Below are 22,576 nucleotides of genomic sequence, written 5' to 3'. Positions count from 1 at the left end.
GACTAACAAAGTGACAAATCAGTTTACCTGTTTCTCACTACTTGATAAAGGACTTGCACTTTAAAAATTCAAGTGATAAGCAGATATTCATCAATGGAAAGCACAGACTCATAGAATAGTTAGGGTTGGAAAGGACCTTCAGATCATCCAGTTCCAACCCCCCTGCCATGGGCAGGGACACCTCACACTAGACCATGTCGCCCAAGGCTCCATCCAACCTGGCCTTGAACACTGCCAGGGATGGTGCATTTACCACTTCTTCAGGCAGCCTGCTCCAGTGCCTCACCACCCTCACAGTGAAGAACTTCTTCCTTATATCCAACCTGAACTTCCCCTGTTTAAGCTTAAACCCATTCCCCCTTGTCCTATCACTACACTACTAAAAGCATGACTGGAAAGCACTCAATTGAGAACTTGGAAGTCAGGAAATGTCCGAGACTAGCAGTGCACAAAGTGGTCAGTAATACCCAAATGCAACTTCAGCAGTGATTTTAGAATCAGAGAAAAATACAGTAAGATTTTATTTTCAGTGTTTCTCCTGAGAACTGGCGGAGGTTGAGGGGATGGAGGAGTGATATATTTCACAGCAAAATGAATTAGCTTAAGTCTTTCTAGCCTTAACTGGTGTATCACTACTGCAGACACAGGAAAAAATAAATGGTTTCGGATCTGTGTCTAGCTTGCATACTCTTTGATGAAGACCTGAGATGTGTCTCACAAGCTCACTCACAGGCATCACAGCCTGCTCAATTCTGACTGGATTACGTATTTAGATACTGGACATAAGAGCAGAGAAGTACTTCAGTAATTCAAAAGTGGAGATCTTGGAAAATTAAGTTTCTGTGGCTCACAAGATTTAGAATGTCATACCCACCCTGGAAGCATTTGTAAGGCGGCAACGCCATTTAATCAGAAATGTGATGTCTTACAAGCATATGCTATTGGGTTTCTTTATAAAATGCTTTGCACTTAATTACCAGAACAGCAATAAAATATTGACAAAACCCCTGCGGTTGGTTAAGCATTTCTTGAAGAGAAACAATTGTTGATTAAACTCTTAGGTACTGGTCTACATCTGTAAATAGTTTCTTGAGAAGAGCCATGGGGTTTTGCGCACTCACCTACACTGCTCATCCATTCCATCAGAGTCACGGCTAATGTCATCGCTCATGTAATATTTGTAGCAAGTCTGTAAAGAAAAGAGGTATGTCAAGGAACCTTTTTAGTACATTTCAGTAATGCATGGTTTCTGCGTGTCTTAGAAGCAAGTCTTAGAAGCAGCAGCTGCAAGGTGTTCAGCATTCTAACCCTTCTACATTCATGCTAATCTAACAAACACCTTCCACAGACACAAGCGATCCTAAACTGTGGCTTTTTATTTAGATGCCTCAAGGTATTTAAAAATCATGTAGGTTTTTGTTTGATGGCTGCACATTTGCATGCTTTAGAATATCGACTGAATGTTTGTCTTCAAATCTTTTGCCATCTATTTCCCAGGTAAATCAACATCACACCTTCTCTGACACAACTAATCCCACATAAATTACGGTTTTCAGCTGTGTGCCCCTTATGTTAGCAACTGATCGCCTAAGTCTTTAAATAAAAAGGTCTTCAGGATTTATTCTGATGTTAACATCCAAGGCTTCAATTACCAGGTACAAATTAAGCATTTTCACTGACAAAGTGGTAATAGTAAGAAAAATACACACAACTTGGCTATCACAGCAGTGGCTTCAGTTGCTAAATTCTTTAAACCAAATTTAAGGTTTGGGTTTTTTTTCTTCCAGCTACCAGTAAAGCAGGTTCTCCCAGACTTGAAGCTCTACTTGAACAGGGATTAACCCAAGCTACTAGCTAAATTCTGTCCTTTTCCCCAGTGAATTCAGTATCCAGAAGAGGCTTCAGCACCTGAGTTTAAAATTATGATGCCTCTTCATCCTGAGCAGAGTTATACAACTGTCCAAATAAACTAAGCAAACAAGTAAGAGCAAACAAAAAAAAGGCCAGTAAAAATAGACATTTGGACACTTGACACAGCATTTACAGTTAAAGGAAAACAGCTTCTCAAGTCTGGACCTGTTTACCTGAGCAGGAGAAAAATAAGGGAAGAACTAGGCACAGAGAGCAATGGACGTCATGGAGTACGCAGATCAGGGATCTCCACTGCTCTCTCTCACATTAACATAAGGCCATATTCAATTAAGATACAGAAAATTTATGGGACACAACACATGATGTATTTCTCTAGCAAAGCACACAGTTGAGAGCTGCTACTGAATTCAACACCCTAAATAGGTTTCCCAAATGAACCAGGTAACTTGCATGTAATGCAAGAACACGTGCAGCTACATGTTAAGGATTCCCAAGTCCAGGAAAAAGAGCTGGGACTCCACTGAAGACTGAAAACAGTCATCTTGTGAGCTGATTATTCTGAAGTGTATTTTATAAAAGAAATAAGCCAGAATGAACAGAAGAAATGAGCCAGAACATCAGACTAAATGGATAGGTCTAAGACAGTATATCAGCTGAATATGAAACATCAATTGGGAATTGGGGAGAAGCAGGAAGAGAAGGGGAATGCTAAATGTGCACTGTAATGCAGATTTGGATCTACCTTTCGAGGTATCCTTAGAAATACAGGATCTTTACAACTATAGAAATAAGCAAGAGAGAGATCTCTCTACATCTCTTTGAACACTGAGAGGTACCCATAACAGGAGATAGGGATGTCACTTCCCCTCCTGTTCCCCACCTCTTCCCATTGCAACTTAGGGTGAACTGAAGCCACCATGAAACCATATAGCTGAAGACCTAGATGCTGGTTTGGGATTAAGTACTAGATCATTGTTACACAGGCAGCTGGGAATCAAAAAAGTCCAGGAGCTGTACTGATGAAGCTTGGAAGCTACTTTCCCACTTCTTTATTCCAACGTCGTTTTACATTAAATGCTTTACTCTGAGATCCAGAACTGAATCTGCTCTTACAATACATTATGAGTAGGCAGAAATTTCAGATAGCTCATTTAACACTAAAAAATACACTAAAATGAGACTTAAAACCATAAAAATAAATCACAAAGAAACCACAATCAGTTTATCTGGGGTATACGAAAACAGGAACATCAATTTGCAAGCTGCATTTGCCTTTCTGGTTTCTGCTTTTAGTTTCCTCAATTGTAACTGTTAACAACTAAAAAGCTTTTTGGCTAATAAACAACAACTACTCCCACAGAGATCCCACCCAAGCTAATATGACATTTCAGACACAAACAAACAGGAATAAACTGTAGAACTGTTTACCACATACCTTACAAATAAGAACTTTCAGTGTAGGATGTCTATAGATTGAATCCTTTTGAAAATGGTTCACCTGTTGGCCACAAGCTGTACAGCTTACAATCCCATGTAGTCCTTCCTCTATAGAGAGGATTATAAACCACACATTAATTGCTTTGGTTTTTAATTCTCTTAAAGAAATCGCTATATAACCATTTCATTTTCTTACAGTGTTTTGGCCTGTCAGGCTTTTCATATGCCTTTTCTTTACCACCCAGCATTACCAAAATCTCTCTGTAACCACTTACCGATTACAGACTGAAAGAATTTTCCTCTCATTTCTACACTCCACTTGGGGCCAAGATACAACTTCTTTCCTTTGAGAGATTTAATTTGGATTAACCGGTCACCTCATGAGAACACACCTAAAGAAGTCATCACTAAAACTCTTTCAAAGCAGCCCTGATATTTTGTACAACCTTCCTCATTTAACCTTTACTCATAAAACACCACTGTAATTCATGTTTGTATTAATGGTATTTCTTTCACATCCAGTTTTAGTTTCTCAAAGAAAAACATGAGAAATCATTACAGAAAATGCATTAAATTCTTCTAGTAGTGCCTGGAAAAAAAAAATCTTTTTCCCGTTTTCGTTTCCTTCTTGATGGTGGGTTGTTTCTGTTTGCTTGGGGTTGTTTCTGTTTGTTTGGGGTTGTCTGAAACTACAGTTCTGCCATCTTCCTGATTACTCCCACACTTTGTGTACTGCTGTGCTCCTCTATCCACATTTGGTCAGAAAAGCTTCCCTTTAATGACAATCCCCCAGTTTGCTTTGAAAGGTGGTGAACTTGATGTTGGGAGGCTCGCTACATGCCAACTCATTAACACTATGAGACCATTTTGTTTTCTGTAGTAGTGATGCTTTCAAGAAGAGGAAGATCATGCGTGAAAGCTCATACACTCAGCTCATACACTTGCGCAAGCTTAATTTGGAATCAAGCAGATAAAGGTTCAATTTGGGATCACTTAACTGTGACTTGTCCTTTGACAAGGATGTTGTGAATGCTCCCATCCTTGCCAGTGTTCAAGGCCAGGCTGGACAGTCTTGGGTGACATGCTTTAGTGCATGATGTCCCTGCCCATGGCAGGGGGGTTGGATCTGGATGATCTTAAGGTCCTTTCCAACCCTAACTATTCTATGATTCCATGAACATGAGCTACTAGCAATTTCCTATTGAAGCACCATCTCAAACAGGTTACAGAGCAGTAAGAATAACTAATACACCCTTACAATTCCGTGGAAATAGCAGTCTGAAATTTGGAATACAAGATTTGTTGTTTCCAACTTCAATGCATGCATGAGTGCATGCACTGCAGAGCTTGAGGACTTGCAAAGCACCTCTCATGACCTCAAAACCAGCTCAAATGCCTGTTTCAAATGCTGCTGTCAAACCTCAAATAAACACATCCATCCTATCATACTACTTGGAAAAGAACATCACATTCTAGTACACTAAGTAGCTAAGAAACCTACCCAGGCTCTGTCAAACATCACAGTCCTTAAATGGGTGTAAGGATCAGAGGGTAACAGCCAACCGAAGGAGAACAAGCTGTTCACTGCCAAGTCCAAGTCACATTCCCTTCTCTACAACTTTAAGGGGAAGCACTACTGCCGGCTTCCTAAAATCTGCAAATTGGCACCAGGAAAAAAAATGACAGGAAAATAAGGACTGACACAATGCCTCTTACAGTCATGGATAAGAGCATCTGGATGCTAGAAAGGTGAGAGTTCTTACTATTATCTCCGATATAGACAGGACACATAACTCCTAGTAAAAATGTGGAGATGCACTCCACAAAGAACAAGACAGGCTGGCATTTTTTATTCTATTATTTATCTACTTGCACTGTGCCTAGGATTCAGGATGTCATGTAGCTAGGACTACACGCTTACCTGCTGAAAGCAGCAGCACTTAGCCCTGTGCACAGGCTTGCCACCTCGATCTAACAGCAAGAGAAAGGTTAAGTGCCATTTCATGCAACCAGACTTGCTGCACACAAGTGTAAAGGAATCTGCATTACTTCTGCTGTGCATGCTGCCAAGTAAAGGTGGTCTGACACATTCCTAATCCAGCTGCTTTTGAGGTAGTCGGAGTCCCTTGCCTGGCTACCCCTTCTGGTCTGGAAATAGGCACAACACAGGAGGAGACTGTACCTATCCCACTTCCCTGAACGTTGACAGGAGCTTAACACATGGACTTGAACAGCTTTAAAAATCAAGCCAAAGATTATCTGCAGTGACACAGATACAACTGAGCTTACCCTGGATAAAGGTATGGCTTAAACAAACTCTTGATGTCGCTTTCAAAACTAATACCTTGCATCAGGCACCAGTATGTGAGTAACCAGTCCAGGTACACAGAGGAAAGCCTGATAATTCTCTAGGGATGGAGGAAAAAAAGCTGGAAGGGCAGGTCATATGAAGTGCCCTGGGGATGCAGACACAGGCCACAAAGCCCAGGCAGGTCCTATCTTTTTAACACTACACCCCTGAAGATCTTTGTTGGCCCTCTTTAAAATTACTATAAATTCAAATGGAAACAGCACTTCTATATGCTGCATAGGATGTCTTGCATGAACAGAACAGATCTGACTTTAAAGATTAGTAACTGACAGAAAACATCAGTGCTCAAAATGTGATTAAAATCATGCACAAGCCCGTATGTATGCAAAAGCACATTTCCACACAGTCACATTTTACTCCTGTTCAATCACAAATGGAGAAATAGCACTTACTAAATTATAGTAAGACTTTAAAAGAGAGCAAGTACCTCAAATGATACAATGGGGAGAATGCGTAGCATGTACCAGAGCTGTTTGAATATCCTGGGTAACACTGTAGATGTGTAAACTCAGATATTAGTAGTATTAAAGGAAGTATCTGCCTTCTTATAGGCTACTTTATAGATAATCCTCCCTCTCCTTTACATTTTGCAAAATAAATGAGCTATTAATTTGTGTTGTCACTATAATTTCCCTAACTTCTCCTCGGTTTTAGCAGCAGCTATGGTAAAACCAGCTGGCACAGCAGCTTCTCAGAGTTAATCCTTAGAAAGGCCACACGATTTCCCACAATATAAAAACAAGAAGAAAAAAGTATCTGAATTGTTAAGAGGTGTGGGGTTTCTTGTTAGCTCACTGACTGATAACATGCCTATACCCTGCTCAAATATGGTTGCTTTCTTGGTGAGTTAGTAAATGTTCCTGAATGCATTAATAGAGTTCTGACATAATCCTGAAAAAAAATAAAGGAATACCTGTAACACCTGATGGCAACCAAGCAGTTGCTCTGAATACAAAGCAAGAAGGGGCCATATGGAGCACCTAATGATGCATCCTATAGCTACTGAAAAGATGAAGTTTAACGAGAACTAATCTTAGCTTCCACTGCTGCATTGCAGGGGCAGCAATGGAGGCTAACTGCAGTCAGCTAGAATCCTTACTGAACAAAAAGCCAGAAGAGTGGAGGTATTTTTAGGATAATTGATCAGAAATAGGAATGATTTTTAGATGTACCAAATGTGGTCATAAGCAACAACTGAAACGCGTTTAAATAAATGCTTTAAGTTGTATTTACCTCCACGCTTTTTGGGAGCTTCAGGTTTCATTTTAACGGTATTTCTGCTTCTAAATTCAGGCCCTTTAAAATCATCTTTGTCTTCATTCAGCACTGGCTCAGGCTGTACAACCACTGTACCTAGAATGATTTTATTTAGAAATTGGAAACCATTACACATCCAAATGAAGTGCAAAAGTCCTGTTTAAATAAAGACCAACATAGTACTTTAAAAAAATGTGCAATCTGTTAACTAAAACTCAGTTTGAATGCACAGATGTTCACAGCAAAAAGAAATTCAAAATAAATCAATAAACCAAAACCAAACCACCACACACTTCAATCTACATCTGTTTTGCAGTCACAGGACAGAAGCCAAAGACTGAACGGGCTGTGAGGAGCAAATCCTGCTCTCTCTGCCCTGATGTGGTTGTGCAGAACAAGACTGTCATACTGCTGGTATGTGTAGTACAGGAATTTGCAGTGCAGTGCTACAAATAAAGGACTTTGGTTAGGTCACATCCATCAAAAGCCTTAGAGTAACTACTGTTCTCTCTCTCTTTTCCCTTTCTATCCAGTTTCCCTCATCTTAATTTATTTTCACATGAAATCAAGGAAAAAGCAATAGAATCAGACCTGTTTTGTCTTTAATCCAGAAATCGCCTTTTGTTTTTAAACAGAGACAAATACTACTCAAACTGAACAAAAAACCATCTTTCCTACTTAAGAGCTCAGATTTACCACTTCTGTTGTGAGGACACTGGAAATAATCTAACATTCTGAAAAGATAATTTTAAAGTGAGTGCTTTAAATACCACTACTCATGCAGTACACAGTGGTATTCATAAAAACTATGAAGTTTTCCTGTAATATTCATAGGTAAGAAATGGAAGAGATTAATCAAACTCACACTGTAGTTAAGAAGAGTGGGATGTAGGCTTATAGCATTAACTGTTTTAATAGGGTGTTTAAAAATAGATCAAATAATGACATTTCTCTCCTGATTTAGTTTTGCTTTTGTTGATCTAATTACAGTAAAATAAGATTTGTGAGTGACAGAGTTTGAGACTCGTACAAAAGAACTGAAATAAATTACTTCCCCTGTTTCATGTTGGTTTTATTCAGATGTCAGCAGGCATCTGAAATAAAGCCACCAGCACATCCTGGTGTACCCACAGCCTGAAGCATGCTGGGCTCAAAACTAAAGGGGCCCGATTTCCTCTTGCACATGCACATGCACAGGGGATGTGTGTGTGCACTAGCATCTGTTTCTATATAAAAGATACAGAACCCAAGATAGGTATTTTACTAATCCATGTACATTCTAGTCAATTATGCTGCATCATCATCTTGGCTAATTTGCTGAATTCAGAGACAAAGACAGACATGAACTACCTTTAGGCAAGCTTTGCATATCAACATCGTTTTCCGAGTTCTCATTTGAAACATCTTCATTTGCAGTTTCATCTAAGATTTCATCATCTGATCCAACATATTTTGTTACAACAGTAGGTTTCCTGCATAGACAGAAAAAAAGCCCCACACCATGACAAATACGACATATTGCAATGCAGATAAGCCTGGAGCTTTGCAAGCAAAGCACCGTTCTAACTGGGGAAACCTATGTTCATTTTAAGTTCATTTAAGACATTATGAGGTGGGATGCTCTGAATTACTGTAATCAGTTGTAGGCTAATTTTCTTGTTAGGAACAGGAACTCAACTCTCCTATGTGAAATAAAATGATACACTAACAAAGTACTTTTGTTTCACATGCTTGCTGTATTATATTGCTGGGAAAATCAAGGTCTGCTGTGTTTTTAAGAAGCAATGCAGGAAAACCACACCTCTAGGGAAAAAGCTGAAATGAAACACAAGTGAAATGTCCGCTCAGAAACATCATTTCAAGTTTAACAGCAGTGCAAACAGAACACACAGGTATTAGCAAATGACAGTAAGCAGCCTGGCAGAAAAGATGCAAGGAAATGAACGAAATGCACAAAGAAATGACTGTTGAATAAAAGGACCAGTTGCCAGAATTTCACACAAACATAACAGAAAGAATCCATTAAAATGGATGAATTTACAATGTCAGGGCAGGGAGGGAAGGAAAAAAGAAGAAAGAAAAAACTATGTTGAGCATAACTTTCAGTGGTCCGAAGGTAATACATCAACTACTGCGGGATACTGCTTTTGTCAGTCTCAGGCACAGTACGGTAAGTGTATGAGTGGGGAATACCTTTACTGATAGAGAGGAAGCAGAAAAAAAAAACCAAACGAGACCGCAAAAACGATAAAGAATCATGTAGGTGAAAAAGGGTTCAGCAGGACACTGGGTTCTGAAGATGAGGTGGAAATTGAAGGCATACATAGAACCACGGGTGCAAATATGGAATCAACACAAACAAAAAAGGGAGAAAGAATATTATTCAATTCCAGTATACATAAAATAATAAACTAGGATAAAAAGGAGTGTGAAGAGAGATACACTCTTGTAAAGAGCAGTAATATGGCAGCTGTTGAAATCATGCACTAGAAGAGCTCACCTATCTATACAGGAGACTAGGATTAAAAAAATCATGAAGGACATAACATGAATGAGCATCATCCGAGAGCAAAAGAAGAGAAGGAGTTCTACTACAATGAGTCTGCTATTACTTAGATCACACACACAGTTTGCCTCCTGTAGGTTCAAACTGGTTGGTAAGCAGTGAACTCCATACTTCGGTAAAATCAAAGAGCCAAAAGGGATTAAGCAGAGAGACAACAAGCGGCAGTTTCTGCACAGGACAACTTCATAGCACACTCTTATTCTACAGTCTCCCAACAGTGAGGTACAGAAAAAGCCTCTTTTCCCTATGACCCAATTTAAATTTTTGGAAGAATCCTGCATAGAAATAGCAGGAGTGAAGGAACAATTGTACAAACATCTTTGTCCTGAAGATACAGAATAATCCTGCTGGCTTTGTTAGTAAAACTCAAGCTTTGTGATCCTGACCCTGAAAGATGATTTGCATTTTAAGTGCACTATGAGGCATTTGTTTTGCCAACACTCTGCTAACTTAACGGATTTATACTGGTCTATATTAAAAGTCACTGCCACAACACACAGACTTTTCTACAGTTGCACATGCCTAAGAGTAGTAGCTTTATTTTCCAAACCAACCTTTTTGAACGTGATGACCCCAAGGATTTGGTTCTTTCTGAAGAACTACTGCCCTAAAAACAAGAAAAAAATGCCAAAGTCAACACATTTGTGACCAAGTGACCTGTCAACAAAACCCAGTTTCTGACATAACTAGAACACATCTCAGAAGCCACCATCACTTTTACAACAATAACAAAGGCAGAAAAAGCATTAGCAAATGTGAAACACAATTTCAACAGTCATGCCAGCTCAGTTCAACTAAATCTATGGAGTTTAAAAAACAGGTGTAACTAAACACTAAGTCACTAATGCTCACTAACCCCCCCTATGTACGTATCTTAAACTCAGAGGGCACTGTCATAAGCTGAGATGTTCAGAGAGAAACACTGCATGTATCTCAAGCGCTGAGTCTTCATGAAATTGAGGAACTTCTTGCAATCCTCAACGTTCCCTACCTGCTGAAAGTTCCCTTAGTGTCCTGGAGAAGGAACTGAGAACAGCTCATGATCACTGCCTGGTCCTAAGCCTGAACAGTCTTGGGACCTCCTGTTCTCTGCACCTTTGCTGCGATGTTAACTTCATGATTAGCACATGGAAGAACAGCCTTACTCACATCTGCCTCCATGCTGCTTTTTGACTTCTACACAATTCACCAGGATTCCTCACAGCACTTAGTGCTGCAGAAGCTTATGCAGGTCTAAGACTGGTTTTCACGCTATGTGAAGAAACCATCATCTTTTCTGACATGCAGATACAAAAGGCTCCTGAAGGAAGCTATCACTACTATGGCCCCAAGAACTGCCAGCCAAATGCAGACACTTGTGACCTGGTTCATATGCCAGAAGGGGCTGCTGTCTTGACACGAAAACTGATTTTTCAAAGGTCTGTGCAAATATATAACGAGGTTTGAGCAGTACCAAATAAATACCTGAATTTACTGCAATAAAAACAAAGTAAGGCAGGACACCGGTATTTGTGCTTTCTCTATATGTTAACATACTATCACCCAGAACGTTTCCAACAAGACAGTAGTATTAGTAAGACATACCACAAAATATGCCTTTAATGTACGTAACACCATACAGAAGAAATCTGCTCATGTTTAATAAAAATCCTGCATCTCCATCTTTTTGTCTTTTTTAAAAAAGAAGCATATTTGCCTAAAAGGACACCTAATACCCCTTGTTATCCAAGTAACAGGGTGCAAGTGTAAATAAGAGGTAGAGACCAGTTCTTTTAAACCAAAAATAGAGCCCGTTTATACATAAACCAAAGAACAGAATAAAAGAGTAATAAACCAAACCTCTTTAAAAAAGAAAAACTCACTTTGCAATATTTGTGATCTGAATCAATTATAACACTTGGCATTTCTTAACCAAAGAGCAACTGCACCCCTCAGGTGAGCAAAACTCAACTCTCTGAATTGTGATACAGACATTATTCCCTGGAATTATTGCGCATCAGAAAGTAAATGAAGTTGCCTAACTAAATCCATGTATTCCAATAAGTTAGAAATGAAGGGGGGAGAGAACAGGCTTGCCTGCATATGCTTGAATCAAAGTGAGAATAATTCAAACTTTAAAACTGAATTTTGGATTTCTTTTGCAACATTTCACAGCTAAAGTTTCCAGTCAGCAGAGAGGATGACATCTACTGCATGGTTCTGACAATACTCTTTAGGTATTTATTGAACAAGCAACAAAAATCAACTCAGCGTTTCCTATGCCAGCCATTCTCATTAGTCATGCAACTAAAATTCAAAAGCATTTTTATTCCTACCTCTTCTCTGTTGTTCTCCATTGATGCTGGACTACTGTTAGGTTCTCTACTTTTACCTATGGAGAGAAATTAAAGGAATCCACTGAAATGCAAGAAATGCTACAAGTTCATCACACTGTACATCACAGCATTGCTTACATTTCACCAGCAGGAATAAAGACAAACTGTTGTACAACAAAACACAGTCTTAATTTTCAGTTAAGTTGCTAATATGCTCCAAGAAACTTTGTCACTGCTTAAGAAATACTGAAGAAATGAAAGTGCAACTGTATACGCAGAAATAACAGAGTTGGTGCATTTCTTTTCATCTTTAAGAAGTAGCTTTAAGTATTCTCTCTTACACATCTTGACATTAAAGCCACATATTAAATCTGGGATCATGGAACCACAGACAGAAATCCCATCTGATGCAGGGTATGACACAGAACTCCCATTTCTCCATCTTCGGAACTGTGGAATATAAAACCTAAAGACATGTAACCTAAAACTGATCCATCTGCAGTCCAGGTGATGGAAGATTTTAAGTTCAGTGATTCAGTGATACTTGCACAAAGTTCCTCAAAAGGCTTATTAATAGCAGTATTTTAATGGATGCACTACTGAGAAACATGCAAGTAAAGTGGTAGTATAATCACAGGATATGTATCTTTAACATAAGCACTGCAATTTACTGGATGATTCTTAAACTTCAGTTCTGGGAAAATCAAATCATTCTCTTTTACACTTAAAAAGAAAAATAAACCACTTTTATTTGAAAATCTGATGCTGGGTATTGACCTGGGCTGAACTGTTCAGGTGAATTTCAGCCAAAATGATCCAGCCACTTAAGCATGTGAAGCCTGGGGGGGGGGCCGGTAGGGGGAATAGAAAATGGAAACAGACAAAAATTTGGGGCCTTTTAAGTACCTTCAATTTCTCCTCTGGAATAGGTATTCCCCTGTTCTGATTAACGTGTAAGAAGGGTGACACTGCTTCTGGAGATTAGATGCTGCCCACCTTCTACTCTTAACCAATTTGTCCAAGTGACAAATCCATGGAAAATGCCAATCTGTACATGCTTGGCAGAGATATCTCTGACACTGGCAGCTCCAATCTCTGTTGACTCTGCATTCAACCTCCTAACCAGACTTCATGTGCACTGCCTCCAAAAGCAACTGAACATGCTCCAGTTTCTACGTGTGAGCAGGCTGTGGATGCTCCATCCTTCCAGAAGGGCTGAGGATGCCACATCCCCTTCCAGCTCCTAGTGCTGACCCAGCTCACATGCTCCTTCCATTTCAGAGCTTTAGAGCACAGGAGCTCCCCTGTCACTGCTGCTCTAGGGCAGGGGCTGGTCACTTGACACAGAGCATAGGAGAGACTGACTTCCTGCTCCCCAGTGATTCTCCTGCTGGCATGCATGCAATGTAGAGGAGGGAAACACCCAATCTGAAAGCAGAAGCATAGAATAACACAACGGTTTGGGTTGGAAGGTACCTTAAACATCACGTAGCTCCAACCCCCCTACCGCACATAGCGACACCTTCCACTACACCAGGTTGCTCAGAAAAGGTGAGGAAACATTAGTAAAGCTGTAAAATCAAGTACTCAAGAATTAAGAAAAGCCAGAATGAAAGTTTCTGGTGCAATTTCACTTTACTTATTCCTTGCACACAGCATTATGGTACAAATCAGCACCACAGCAGTGCACAAGATGGAAGTAACTCAGCAAGCAACTGCTTCATATTTTAATTGACCTGTGTCTGTGGCAGGGCCATGTCCCAGCTCTCCTGAGCCACAGTTAAACATCTTCATCATCATCTCCCTCCTCACAACACTATCCAGTAGCTCACATAACCTCCAAATGCTAGAACAAAATGAGATCCATTACTATATAAACCTGATTTGGCCCCAATCATGTCTATCACTTTTACACTCAATGAACATCATGTGGATTAAAAAAAAACATAGGACAGTTGCTAAAGGCACTTTCATTATGCACAGGAAATTGGGAGGGGAAGTAGATTTGCAGGGTTAATTCTGGCATTTCCTAATACTGAAGTGTTTAATTCTTGACTTTTTAACACATTCCTTTTTAAGAAATAAAATCTGAGGTCTCAAAACCAACACTGAAACATGCCTGCTACTGATTACTGAGTGTACTCCTGTTTCAAAGTAAATCTGGTTTTTAAGCGAAGGAGCCAAACTGCTTAACAACTACACAGGATAAAGGGAAAAGATTCCTTTTTCCCAGCATGTTCCTCACCAAATTCCACTCTGAGGTGCACCTACATCACAGTTTAGATTATTGTGCTGCTGAAGTACCACATGAATTAATTTCTTTTTCCTACGCTAACGGTTCAGTTTGATGCTGACACGAGGAGGTTGGCACCACATGGCAGCAGACTCTCTCTCAAGACAAAACACTAAAGATAACAACTGCACCCCAGAAAACCCGTGTAAATTTATCACTTAGGATAACAAGAGTTCCAAAATTCACTCAGGAATTCACTGAGTAATTCATTCAAAATTCACTCACACAACCAAAGCATTCTCCTTCTCCTGTACTCTAGCAATTCAGCATAACTTTTAGCTCATTAGACAGTAGACTGCAAGGCTTTGAACCTGCATCCAGTCCCAATTTAACTAGGAAACAGATTTAACCTAATTAAATTTGGAAACAGATTTTATTCGGTGCTGTTACAAAATAATTTCACTTTTTATGACTGTAATCAAAACGACCCGTTTTAAATTTCTAACTTCCAAGTAAAGATTTCTAACACCAAATCTGACCTTGCAATAGGACTCGAGCTTTTATAGTAGTATTGTTCTGGTTCCAAATGTTTCCAGATGACACACAGAAACCTTTTTCAAATAATTATGAAAACATCATCTCCATAACTTCTTCCACAACTACAAGGACTTCTGCAGATTATTCAGTCCTACAAAGACTGCAGAAGTCCTTGTAAGTTTCTGCAGCAGAAGAAACAAGATACGGCACTTACACATCAAGGAAAACTCAACCAGGAACCCCTAGTGCAGCAAATACATGCATGTTTGCCATCTCATGCTCCACTGAAAGTGAATTACCATAAAGATTAGCTTCTTTTAATGTTTAGAAAAAGATTCAGATCTTTTGTATCAAAGGCCTATTGTATATTTGTTAAGATACCACCACTTAAATTACATTAAGCCTTTGCGTAATTGCTTCAGTGCAGTGCGATCTAGTGAAATAACATCACAAAGTTATTTGACTTTAGGATCATATCTACATTGAAAAGAAAACCATAAAATGTCTTTTTACCTGTGGTTTTGGTTTTAGATAATGCTGGAGGAGAGTTTGTGTCCTCAGATTCTTCTGATGAGTGAGCCAAGAAGTCATGAAGTTTCTGCACTAACGTATTCAACTTGCTTTCACTGCAAAAACACAAGTAAACCTTGAAGTTACCTATATATCTCGGGCTAATTTAGCACAGTTGAAAGAAACTGTATTTAATTAATACACACCTACAAAAGAAACTCACTTATTCCTTATATATTTATTTCTGCAAGAGAATAGCTAGAAGTAACAACCACAGAAACAAACAGGTCCATTGAGTACAACAGATCTACATGCTTATGCAAAGCTTCTATTATATCAGCCACGTACATACACACTGCATATCCTGCATAATCTTGTCAAAAACCCAACCATGTAGGATCAGATCCTTTCTTGATCCATTTGTATGGGCATTCAGAATTAAGTTATAACAAACATTATCCTGGGAATTTTCAATAGGTAGTTTTAGATACCAGGGGCTGTTAGTCTTTATATATAGTCATTACAGTAAAAAGGCAACACCTTTATCCTACACTTTTGTTAAAGAGCTGCATCACTCCGTAACCTACATCTTATGCCCTCTCATTTCACATTGTTCATTTCAGATTTTCTTCTCTCAAAGCTTCCACAATTCCTAAGTGCCTTTTCCTAGCTGCAAGCACCCTGACTGAGCCAAAGGCAGTCACCCTGTTGGATCCCCTGTACCCAGTTAACCCTCTCAGCTGTTTGTCACCACTTCTGTCCTGGACACCATCCAGCCTCTCAAATCCGCCAGCCAATACATCTGAGTCACCCTACCTCTTCTGCTGGGAGACATGGGTTTCCAAACTGCTCAGCTACACCACCTCCTCCATAAGCTAACTCAGCTAAAGGATATAGCCTCCCATCCTTTTCCCTTCAGATCTCCCCATTACTTTCAAAGTAAGTTTCTGACAGCAAGAAGGAGTAAGATTTTCCGTCCCTGTTTTATGGGTTGTAGGAACTTTTCAGTATTTATCAGCTCAATCCACTCACCTTTACCATCTCTTCTACTACTCTGAACACATCAATTTATTAAGACTTTTTACTTAGCTGTTATTGCTGAAAAAAATCCCCACTTGTATTATCAGAAGGACATGGAGGTGAGCACTCTCTTAAAGGCACCATCACATTAATGCAAATGTGATTCAAACCACTGAAAATAACCACATATAAAGCAGCATAAAACATCCATTAAAAACAGAATCTGTAATTTCTTTGAATCTCTTTAAGTACACCAAATAAAACAAAACAACACTTTGTAATGGGAAGATTTTTCTGCATGAGTAAAGGACTCTTTCCTTTTGAGACCACGTACGTACCATCAATCACCTGAGCTACTTGGAAGGAGAGTGTAACAAAACCTGCTTGACTCTCAAGTGTATCTTAAAATTCTTCTCTCAATCTGTCTGAAAGTCCTTCCCTCTAATTGCTGGACTCATGCTGCTACACAACTCCCAGCATATGAACCTGGGCTTCCTTATTGTCACGGATGCAGGGCATACTTGGAAACCATTACAGAAGATGGTAATGGCATACTTGAGTTTTAACAGATTGTGTGCTCTCCTTTAGGAGATTTTAATGACCATTTATTCACATTAAGTTAAAAAAAATATTAAAGAACTGTTCAGAATTATCTGTTGGTAAAAGTACATAAAGAGATTTTATATTCATTCCAGATGGTCGGAAGAATTAAGGCGCACTAAGAAAGACCACAAGAAAGTTCAGTTTTGGTAGTAAAAACAAAACAAAAACACCCTTCATATGGAATTCTGCTTAGTTTATAAATAACTCGGTTTGGTAATAGCAAGTTAGAAAAATGGGAACTACAGATGAGTTATAGTATTATTGTCCTCAATACAAACCAAATCCACAATAGTATGCATGTCTTTGTGACTAACACTTGCAACATTATTACCATTTATTAACTCTTAACCTAAGGAGCCTAAAATTATCGTTTTCAGAGCAAAGTGTCTGTGCTGACAAACAACAGCCAAAAAAATAATACACAAACTAATGGCAAAAAGTCTTCTCAACTTGCTTTTCCTCTCCATTACTCAGCATTTTGTACCCTCAAGCCTGCATTAAGGAATATCAGGTCAAATGTAAGTAAAGGTATTACTATACTTCACCACAAAGAAATTTTAATTTAGGGCAAAGCTTTACCTGCTTTTGTACAAAAGCAATTTCATGTCATGCATTTACAGTTAAGAATATATTCTCAATCATCTTGTTTAAAGCTTCTACTGTAAAATCCTTATTCTTTGCAGTAAACGAACAGACCCATCCACTATTAAAGTGATAAGAACATACAAAATGTGTATTTTCTTTTAAAGCACAGGAGCCTAAAAACGTAGCCCCATCTTGGAAGCAGTTAAGTGAAGGAAACAGCCTCCCTCTACCACACAGCAACACCCCTACGCTATTTATTAGTGGTTTGGGGCTTGCATGCTCTGAGCAAATGACTTCACCCTCAGTCTAGAGCTATTTCAACACTGTTCAGCCTAATTAAAACAGGAATGAAAGGAAAGGTGGCCTACTATTATTGGTTTGGCCATGAACCTGATTTGTGACCTTGGGAAACTATCTCGTAAGAACACCCTTTCTTACTTAAATTCAGAGCAAGAGCTATAATCTTAAACGGTAAATGCCTGGCCCTTACTAGGATAAAAATCTACATACACATGAGGCAAACCTCCTGTTAGGCCAAATGATTTTACAAATCAATAGAATACAGTAAGAGGGAAATGAAGGAACATGTGGTGTCCTAATCTAGACACAACACACTTAATTCCCTCTGGCTGTTGACTGCTGTCCCATTGTATATGCTTACCTGTACTGGGCTTGTGAGGGGAAGTTTTGATAATGGAGAGGCTACAGGGGTGGCTTCTATAAGAAGCTGTCAGAAGCTCATGAGGGGGGTGATAAAGAGTGGCTGGATGGGCACCTGGCATCCAGGCAGGTCAACCCACCACCTTAGTTCATCACTTGTGTTTGCAGAAGCATGGTACGAGCCACGTGAGTCAAACCACAGACAAATAAAATCTTAAGAAACAGTTTTCATTTGGCTTCCAATTTGCCACACATTTACATGACCACTGTCCCTGACGGCAGGTGAGGGGAGGGGAAAAAGGTAGGGGAAAAATCAGGACCACTCATTTCAGTGGCAAATCCAGGTCATGCTGTGGGTTATACTGTGAAACTGCACCGGATAAAACCTTGTTATCATGCTCAGTTTTTATATACTTTCTTCAGACACTTCAAAAATGTAGGTGGGAATGTCCCAGTTACTTTCAAGTCTGTTTTCTTTAAACAAATGAAGTTCTCATTCTTCAAGAGGCTCCTACCAACTTTTAGTCTAAATAAGCGCCCCTCACCTGAATTTCAAGTGGCTCCTGAAAGTCAGTGGAACAGGAGCTTTCCAGCTTTTCATCCACCTCAATGTTAACAAAGACACCTCTGCAAAATTCTTCCTAAGAATTCACCTGAAGTTCTATAACAGTCTGAATTTTGTCTATGTTTGAACTTACAACAGTTCAAGAGCACAAGGTTTTTAAATTCATCTTTACAGTTGCTTCAAGTCCCAGTCACCTTTCTCTTCTGAGGCTGAAATGAAATACTGCAGAACAACAAGTATTGAGCAGACAAAATTAAACAGCCCTTTGGAAAAAAAAATAAAGAAAAACAAAACTGAATGTGCTTTCAAGTAACTGCCAGCCTGCAGCCACCATCCTCTGCTTCAGGCTGTATCCCACTGTAAAGGACAGAAATCCAACAACCCACAGCAAAAGCTGGACTATTTTAATTATGACAGTGGGAAGATGCACTACGCAAACCTTGCTATAACCAGGCCAGAATTCTGCCATCTGCAAATCTTCATCCCAGTTCTCCCTGATGAGAAGGAAAAGTGTTGGACTTAACCCTATTCAAAGATGTCAGTTACAAGGGCAGAACTTAGTCATTTCATGCAAATTTCATGTCAATTTTGTGGCTGAACACCTATGAATGAAATAGCTTAAGACTGCTGGAAAGAGTGAAAAATGATAAAACCTACAGTGGAAGTTGTTCATTTTCTTATCCATAATCAAAAAAAAAAGGTATGAACATACCTGGAATATCCTAAAAACCTTACTTCTCTCATTAAAAATATATAACCAGAAAATCAAATCACTAAGATTTTATCAGTTGAACAAGAATATGGCTTTATAAAGGTGGGGAAACACACTTCTACCTTAGCTTGGATTTTAACAAAACAACTATTTTCCAAGAGCAAAACACAGTGACACTGTATAGTCTAAACCAGATCAGTATCTTGTAACTTACTTACACTGATATACCAATTACTCCAAAAGAAGGGAGGCTTTACCATGAGGATTCACACAGCCTGTTCAAGTTGGCATTAACCAGCTCTACTGTCCAAGGATGCAAAACCCCCTTTGTCAACATACACACACACCCCTGATGCCAGTTCTCCCCTTTGTCTACGTCAGGACAAGGATTTGTCTAACCTATGAACAGAAGCTGATCCACATTAGAAGCAGCCATTTACTGAATCCAGGTGATTTCCCTATCTCAGCTCACTACTCACTGGCATGAATGTTTCTGCAAGCAGAGGTGATGACACTGATCTGGGGGTGAAGAGACCATAACTTCAGCAACAGCAATATGCCATGTGTGCTTGAACTGTCAGCAGAATTAAGAGGTACTCGGGCAAATGACACCAAGAACCACAGAATCATTCAGGTTGGAAGGAACCTTACTCCAACCCCCAGCACAAGCAGCAATAGCTACAGGCAGGCACCCAGAAGTATGTTCAGTCACTCTCCTAGTTCCTCCACAACCTCTATGGGTGACCTGTTCCAGGGTCTGACCATGCTCAGAGTAAGAAAGCTCTGAAAAATCTGATACAGCCACAAAATACCTGAACACCAAAGCTCTGACTGAAAAGGAATGCTGGCATCTAGCACTTCATCAAACTCAAGAGATTCTACACTTAAGACTTCGTTAACACAGATTCACTCTTTTACTTTGTTTAGAACAGACCTGAAATCCCAGGGGCTTAATCAAGTGGTACCTTGTACAGTTGAAGACACTCGATGATAAGGATGAAGTAACTTTGGAGCTTAAGTGCAGTGTAACAGGTTCAGACAAGTAAACAGAATTATTTTCCTCCAGACACACATGGGAAATGAGAAAGCAATGGTTCAAAGTCACTGAGAGACCCTTTATTCTGTTCAAGGAAGATTACACAGTTTCTTTTTGTTGAGAGGGTATCCAAACAACCATAGCAGGCTCTAGCTGATAGTTATCATGCTTCAATAAAAACTGGTAAATTTTTTGGCTTTTTAACCTGTTTCTTTAATGGAAGCCTAAAAAACCAAAAAACAATCTCACTGTTAGGCTGCCTTCAATGTACACAGAAGTCTTCTAACTTCAATGGCAAAATAATCTGCAAGCTGAAAAAGACTGAAGTCAACCGTTTGAAAAACTATATATAGTATATTCACCTTTATGAGCCAAAACCCATGGCAAACTGAATACCTTATCATGCTAATTCAGGAAAGAAAGCTCAAACTAGCATACATAAAACAGAAAACAAAATTGTATCCACATCCAACAGCATCATGCCCCTCCAACTCTAAACCTGCCCTGTTACTTCCTTTGCCTTTTGCTTCCTGGAGTTTTTCACAGATTTTCAATGAGACATCACTCATTACAAACCCTGCCTAAGAATTAAAGTGTGTTCCTTCAAGTCTCCCACATATTCCCAATCAGGTTTGCTACAGGTTTGAAGAGCTGTGGTGCACCTGAAGTATAAACATTTCACATATATATATAGATAGATAGATAGACAGATAGATAGATATATCCCGTTTTGCCCCACTGTCAGTCCTGAATCTTCTGCCTGTTTTTTTGATTCTGTTTTACATGATGGATGTATTTGTCCAACATGGTTCCTACAGCTGAACCTATTAAGACTTACACTTGGACCTACTAGGATAGAAATTTCTGTAACTGTGCAGCTTTCAGACCTGTAACTGCACTGCCTAAATAGCACTGAAGTAATCACACCCATGTAATCAAATTCTTGATTCTTTGAAGATTTTACTCCTTTTCTAAAGAAAAAAAGAAAACAAAGAAAAAAAATCAACATCAATCCGTCATCCATCCTGAAATGACAACTGCCTGGTGGCTACATGTGATAACAAAACATGAAAGCTTTATCTTCCTTTAGCAAATCAGGACACTTTACATAGCATCTTCTAAAGCCAAAGTAAAACTTTCCACTGTACTTGCCACTGAATTTCTACAATTTCTTCTTCCTCCTCCTAAGTGGAACAACTTGCCGCTGACCTATCCGTGAACTGATCCATGTTTCCAGATCACCTGCAGGCACAGGCTGAGCTCCAGTGAGACGAAATGGGATTTCATGAGGTTCAGCAGTTTCTGAGGCTTCCCCGTTTATAGAAGGCACATCTAGTGATCCAGTCTAAAAACGTGCCTGTCACAGGCTGCAGGTATTTGTTTTTAAGGTGAACACAGCACATTGTAGTATCATTTCTGGTATTTGCTTTTGGTGAGGTATATCCATGCAAAAAGCACTAACTTTTCCTCCCTTCAAGCAGGTGCTCATGTATAACAGCACCAGAAATTTCACATTTCCACGAGGTTCAGGCCATCCTACTGCAGAAGTTTCATTATACACTCTGTGTCACAGCAAATTACTTCATAGGCAACGAAGATACCATCAGTTAAGCCCTACACAGACCCTGACACAAAGTTTAGAAAAAGCTTAACAGAGCCAGGACTGTACTAAAACAGAAATACTGAAGTCACTGCTGCAAGTTTCTCTCTCAGAACTTCATTTAAGCAGTGTAAACACATTGGCTCTGGGGCACATCCTGACAGCCTGAAGTTTTGCTTTTCCTAGGGGATGAGTCAAAAAATCTGCTTGTGCCCATTCCACATGACTGTGTGAAAGACAACAAACTTCCACATTCTCTGAAGCTCTGGTTTAAGACTGCTATTAACTTACTTCCAAGTTGACTATTGTGGCATCGGATAACATGCCTCAAACAACTCTATACAATCACTCAGAACAAATTTAAGTGATGATAAAATGCAGAAAATTTAAGCAAAATGTTAAGAGCAAGGTTTCAAACTATCATACTGAAAGGTGAAAAGTCTGAATCATAAAAAAAAAGAAGTTTATTTTGCCAAGTTAAATGTACTCTCACTACACTAACTACAGGATCAGGTGAGTAACATCCAAACTGTTCTTTCTATCATTGTGCTGATTTTTACACTGTATGGACTGAGTGGCAGGACGAGGTCAGGGCACCATGGCAAAGATTCCTTCACTTTAATTAAAAAAAAAATAATAATCAAGTTCTTGGGGCAAAAGTAGCAGCGAAATCTTTATGAACATTTACAGAGGCCAC

At 39.3% G+C, this 22,576-nt stretch overlaps 1 protein-coding gene across 9 annotated transcripts in view; it reads right to left on the bottom strand.

The window, feature by feature from the left end:
• Window positions 1-22,576, bottom strand: part of ATRX (ATRX chromatin remodeler) — an 80,665-nt gene that overhangs the window by 55,339 nt on the left and 2,750 nt on the right. For 3 of the 9 annotated variants that reach the window (XR_008971106.1, XM_057400424.1, XM_057400414.1), the window contains exons 2-8: window positions 15,102-15,214; window positions 11,819-11,874; window positions 10,058-10,110; window positions 8,288-8,409; window positions 6,914-7,033; window positions 3,308-3,417; window positions 1,122-1,189 (exon numbers count right to left, since the gene is read on the bottom strand). Coding sequence is in view for 8 of the 9 variants with exons in the window: in XM_057400424.1 (XP_057256407.1) it covers window positions 1,122-1,189; window positions 3,308-3,417; window positions 6,914-7,033; window positions 8,288-8,409; window positions 10,058-10,110; window positions 11,819-11,874; window positions 15,102-15,214 (642 nt within the window). In the remaining variant the exon portion in view is untranslated. Of the gene's footprint in view, window positions 1-1,121; window positions 1,190-3,307; window positions 3,418-6,913; window positions 7,034-8,287; window positions 8,410-10,057; window positions 10,111-11,818; window positions 11,901-15,101; window positions 15,215-22,576 lie in introns of those variants that run through there. The other 6 variants (XM_057400431.1, XM_057400432.1, XM_057400449.1 and 3 more) reach the window with 5 other exon arrangements.

This window comes from Pezoporus wallicus, unplaced genomic scaffold, assembly GCF_028554395.1.
Source record: "Pezoporus wallicus isolate ANWC-B61680 ecotype Strahan unplaced genomic scaffold, APGP_CSIRO_Pwel_v1 contig_8803, whole genome shotgun sequence".
NCBI classification, from domain to species: Eukaryota; Metazoa; Chordata; class Aves; order Psittaciformes; family Psittacidae; genus Pezoporus; species Pezoporus wallicus.
The sequence above is the reverse complement of the archived record's forward strand: the minus strand, read 5'-3'. Positions and strand labels throughout refer to the sequence as shown.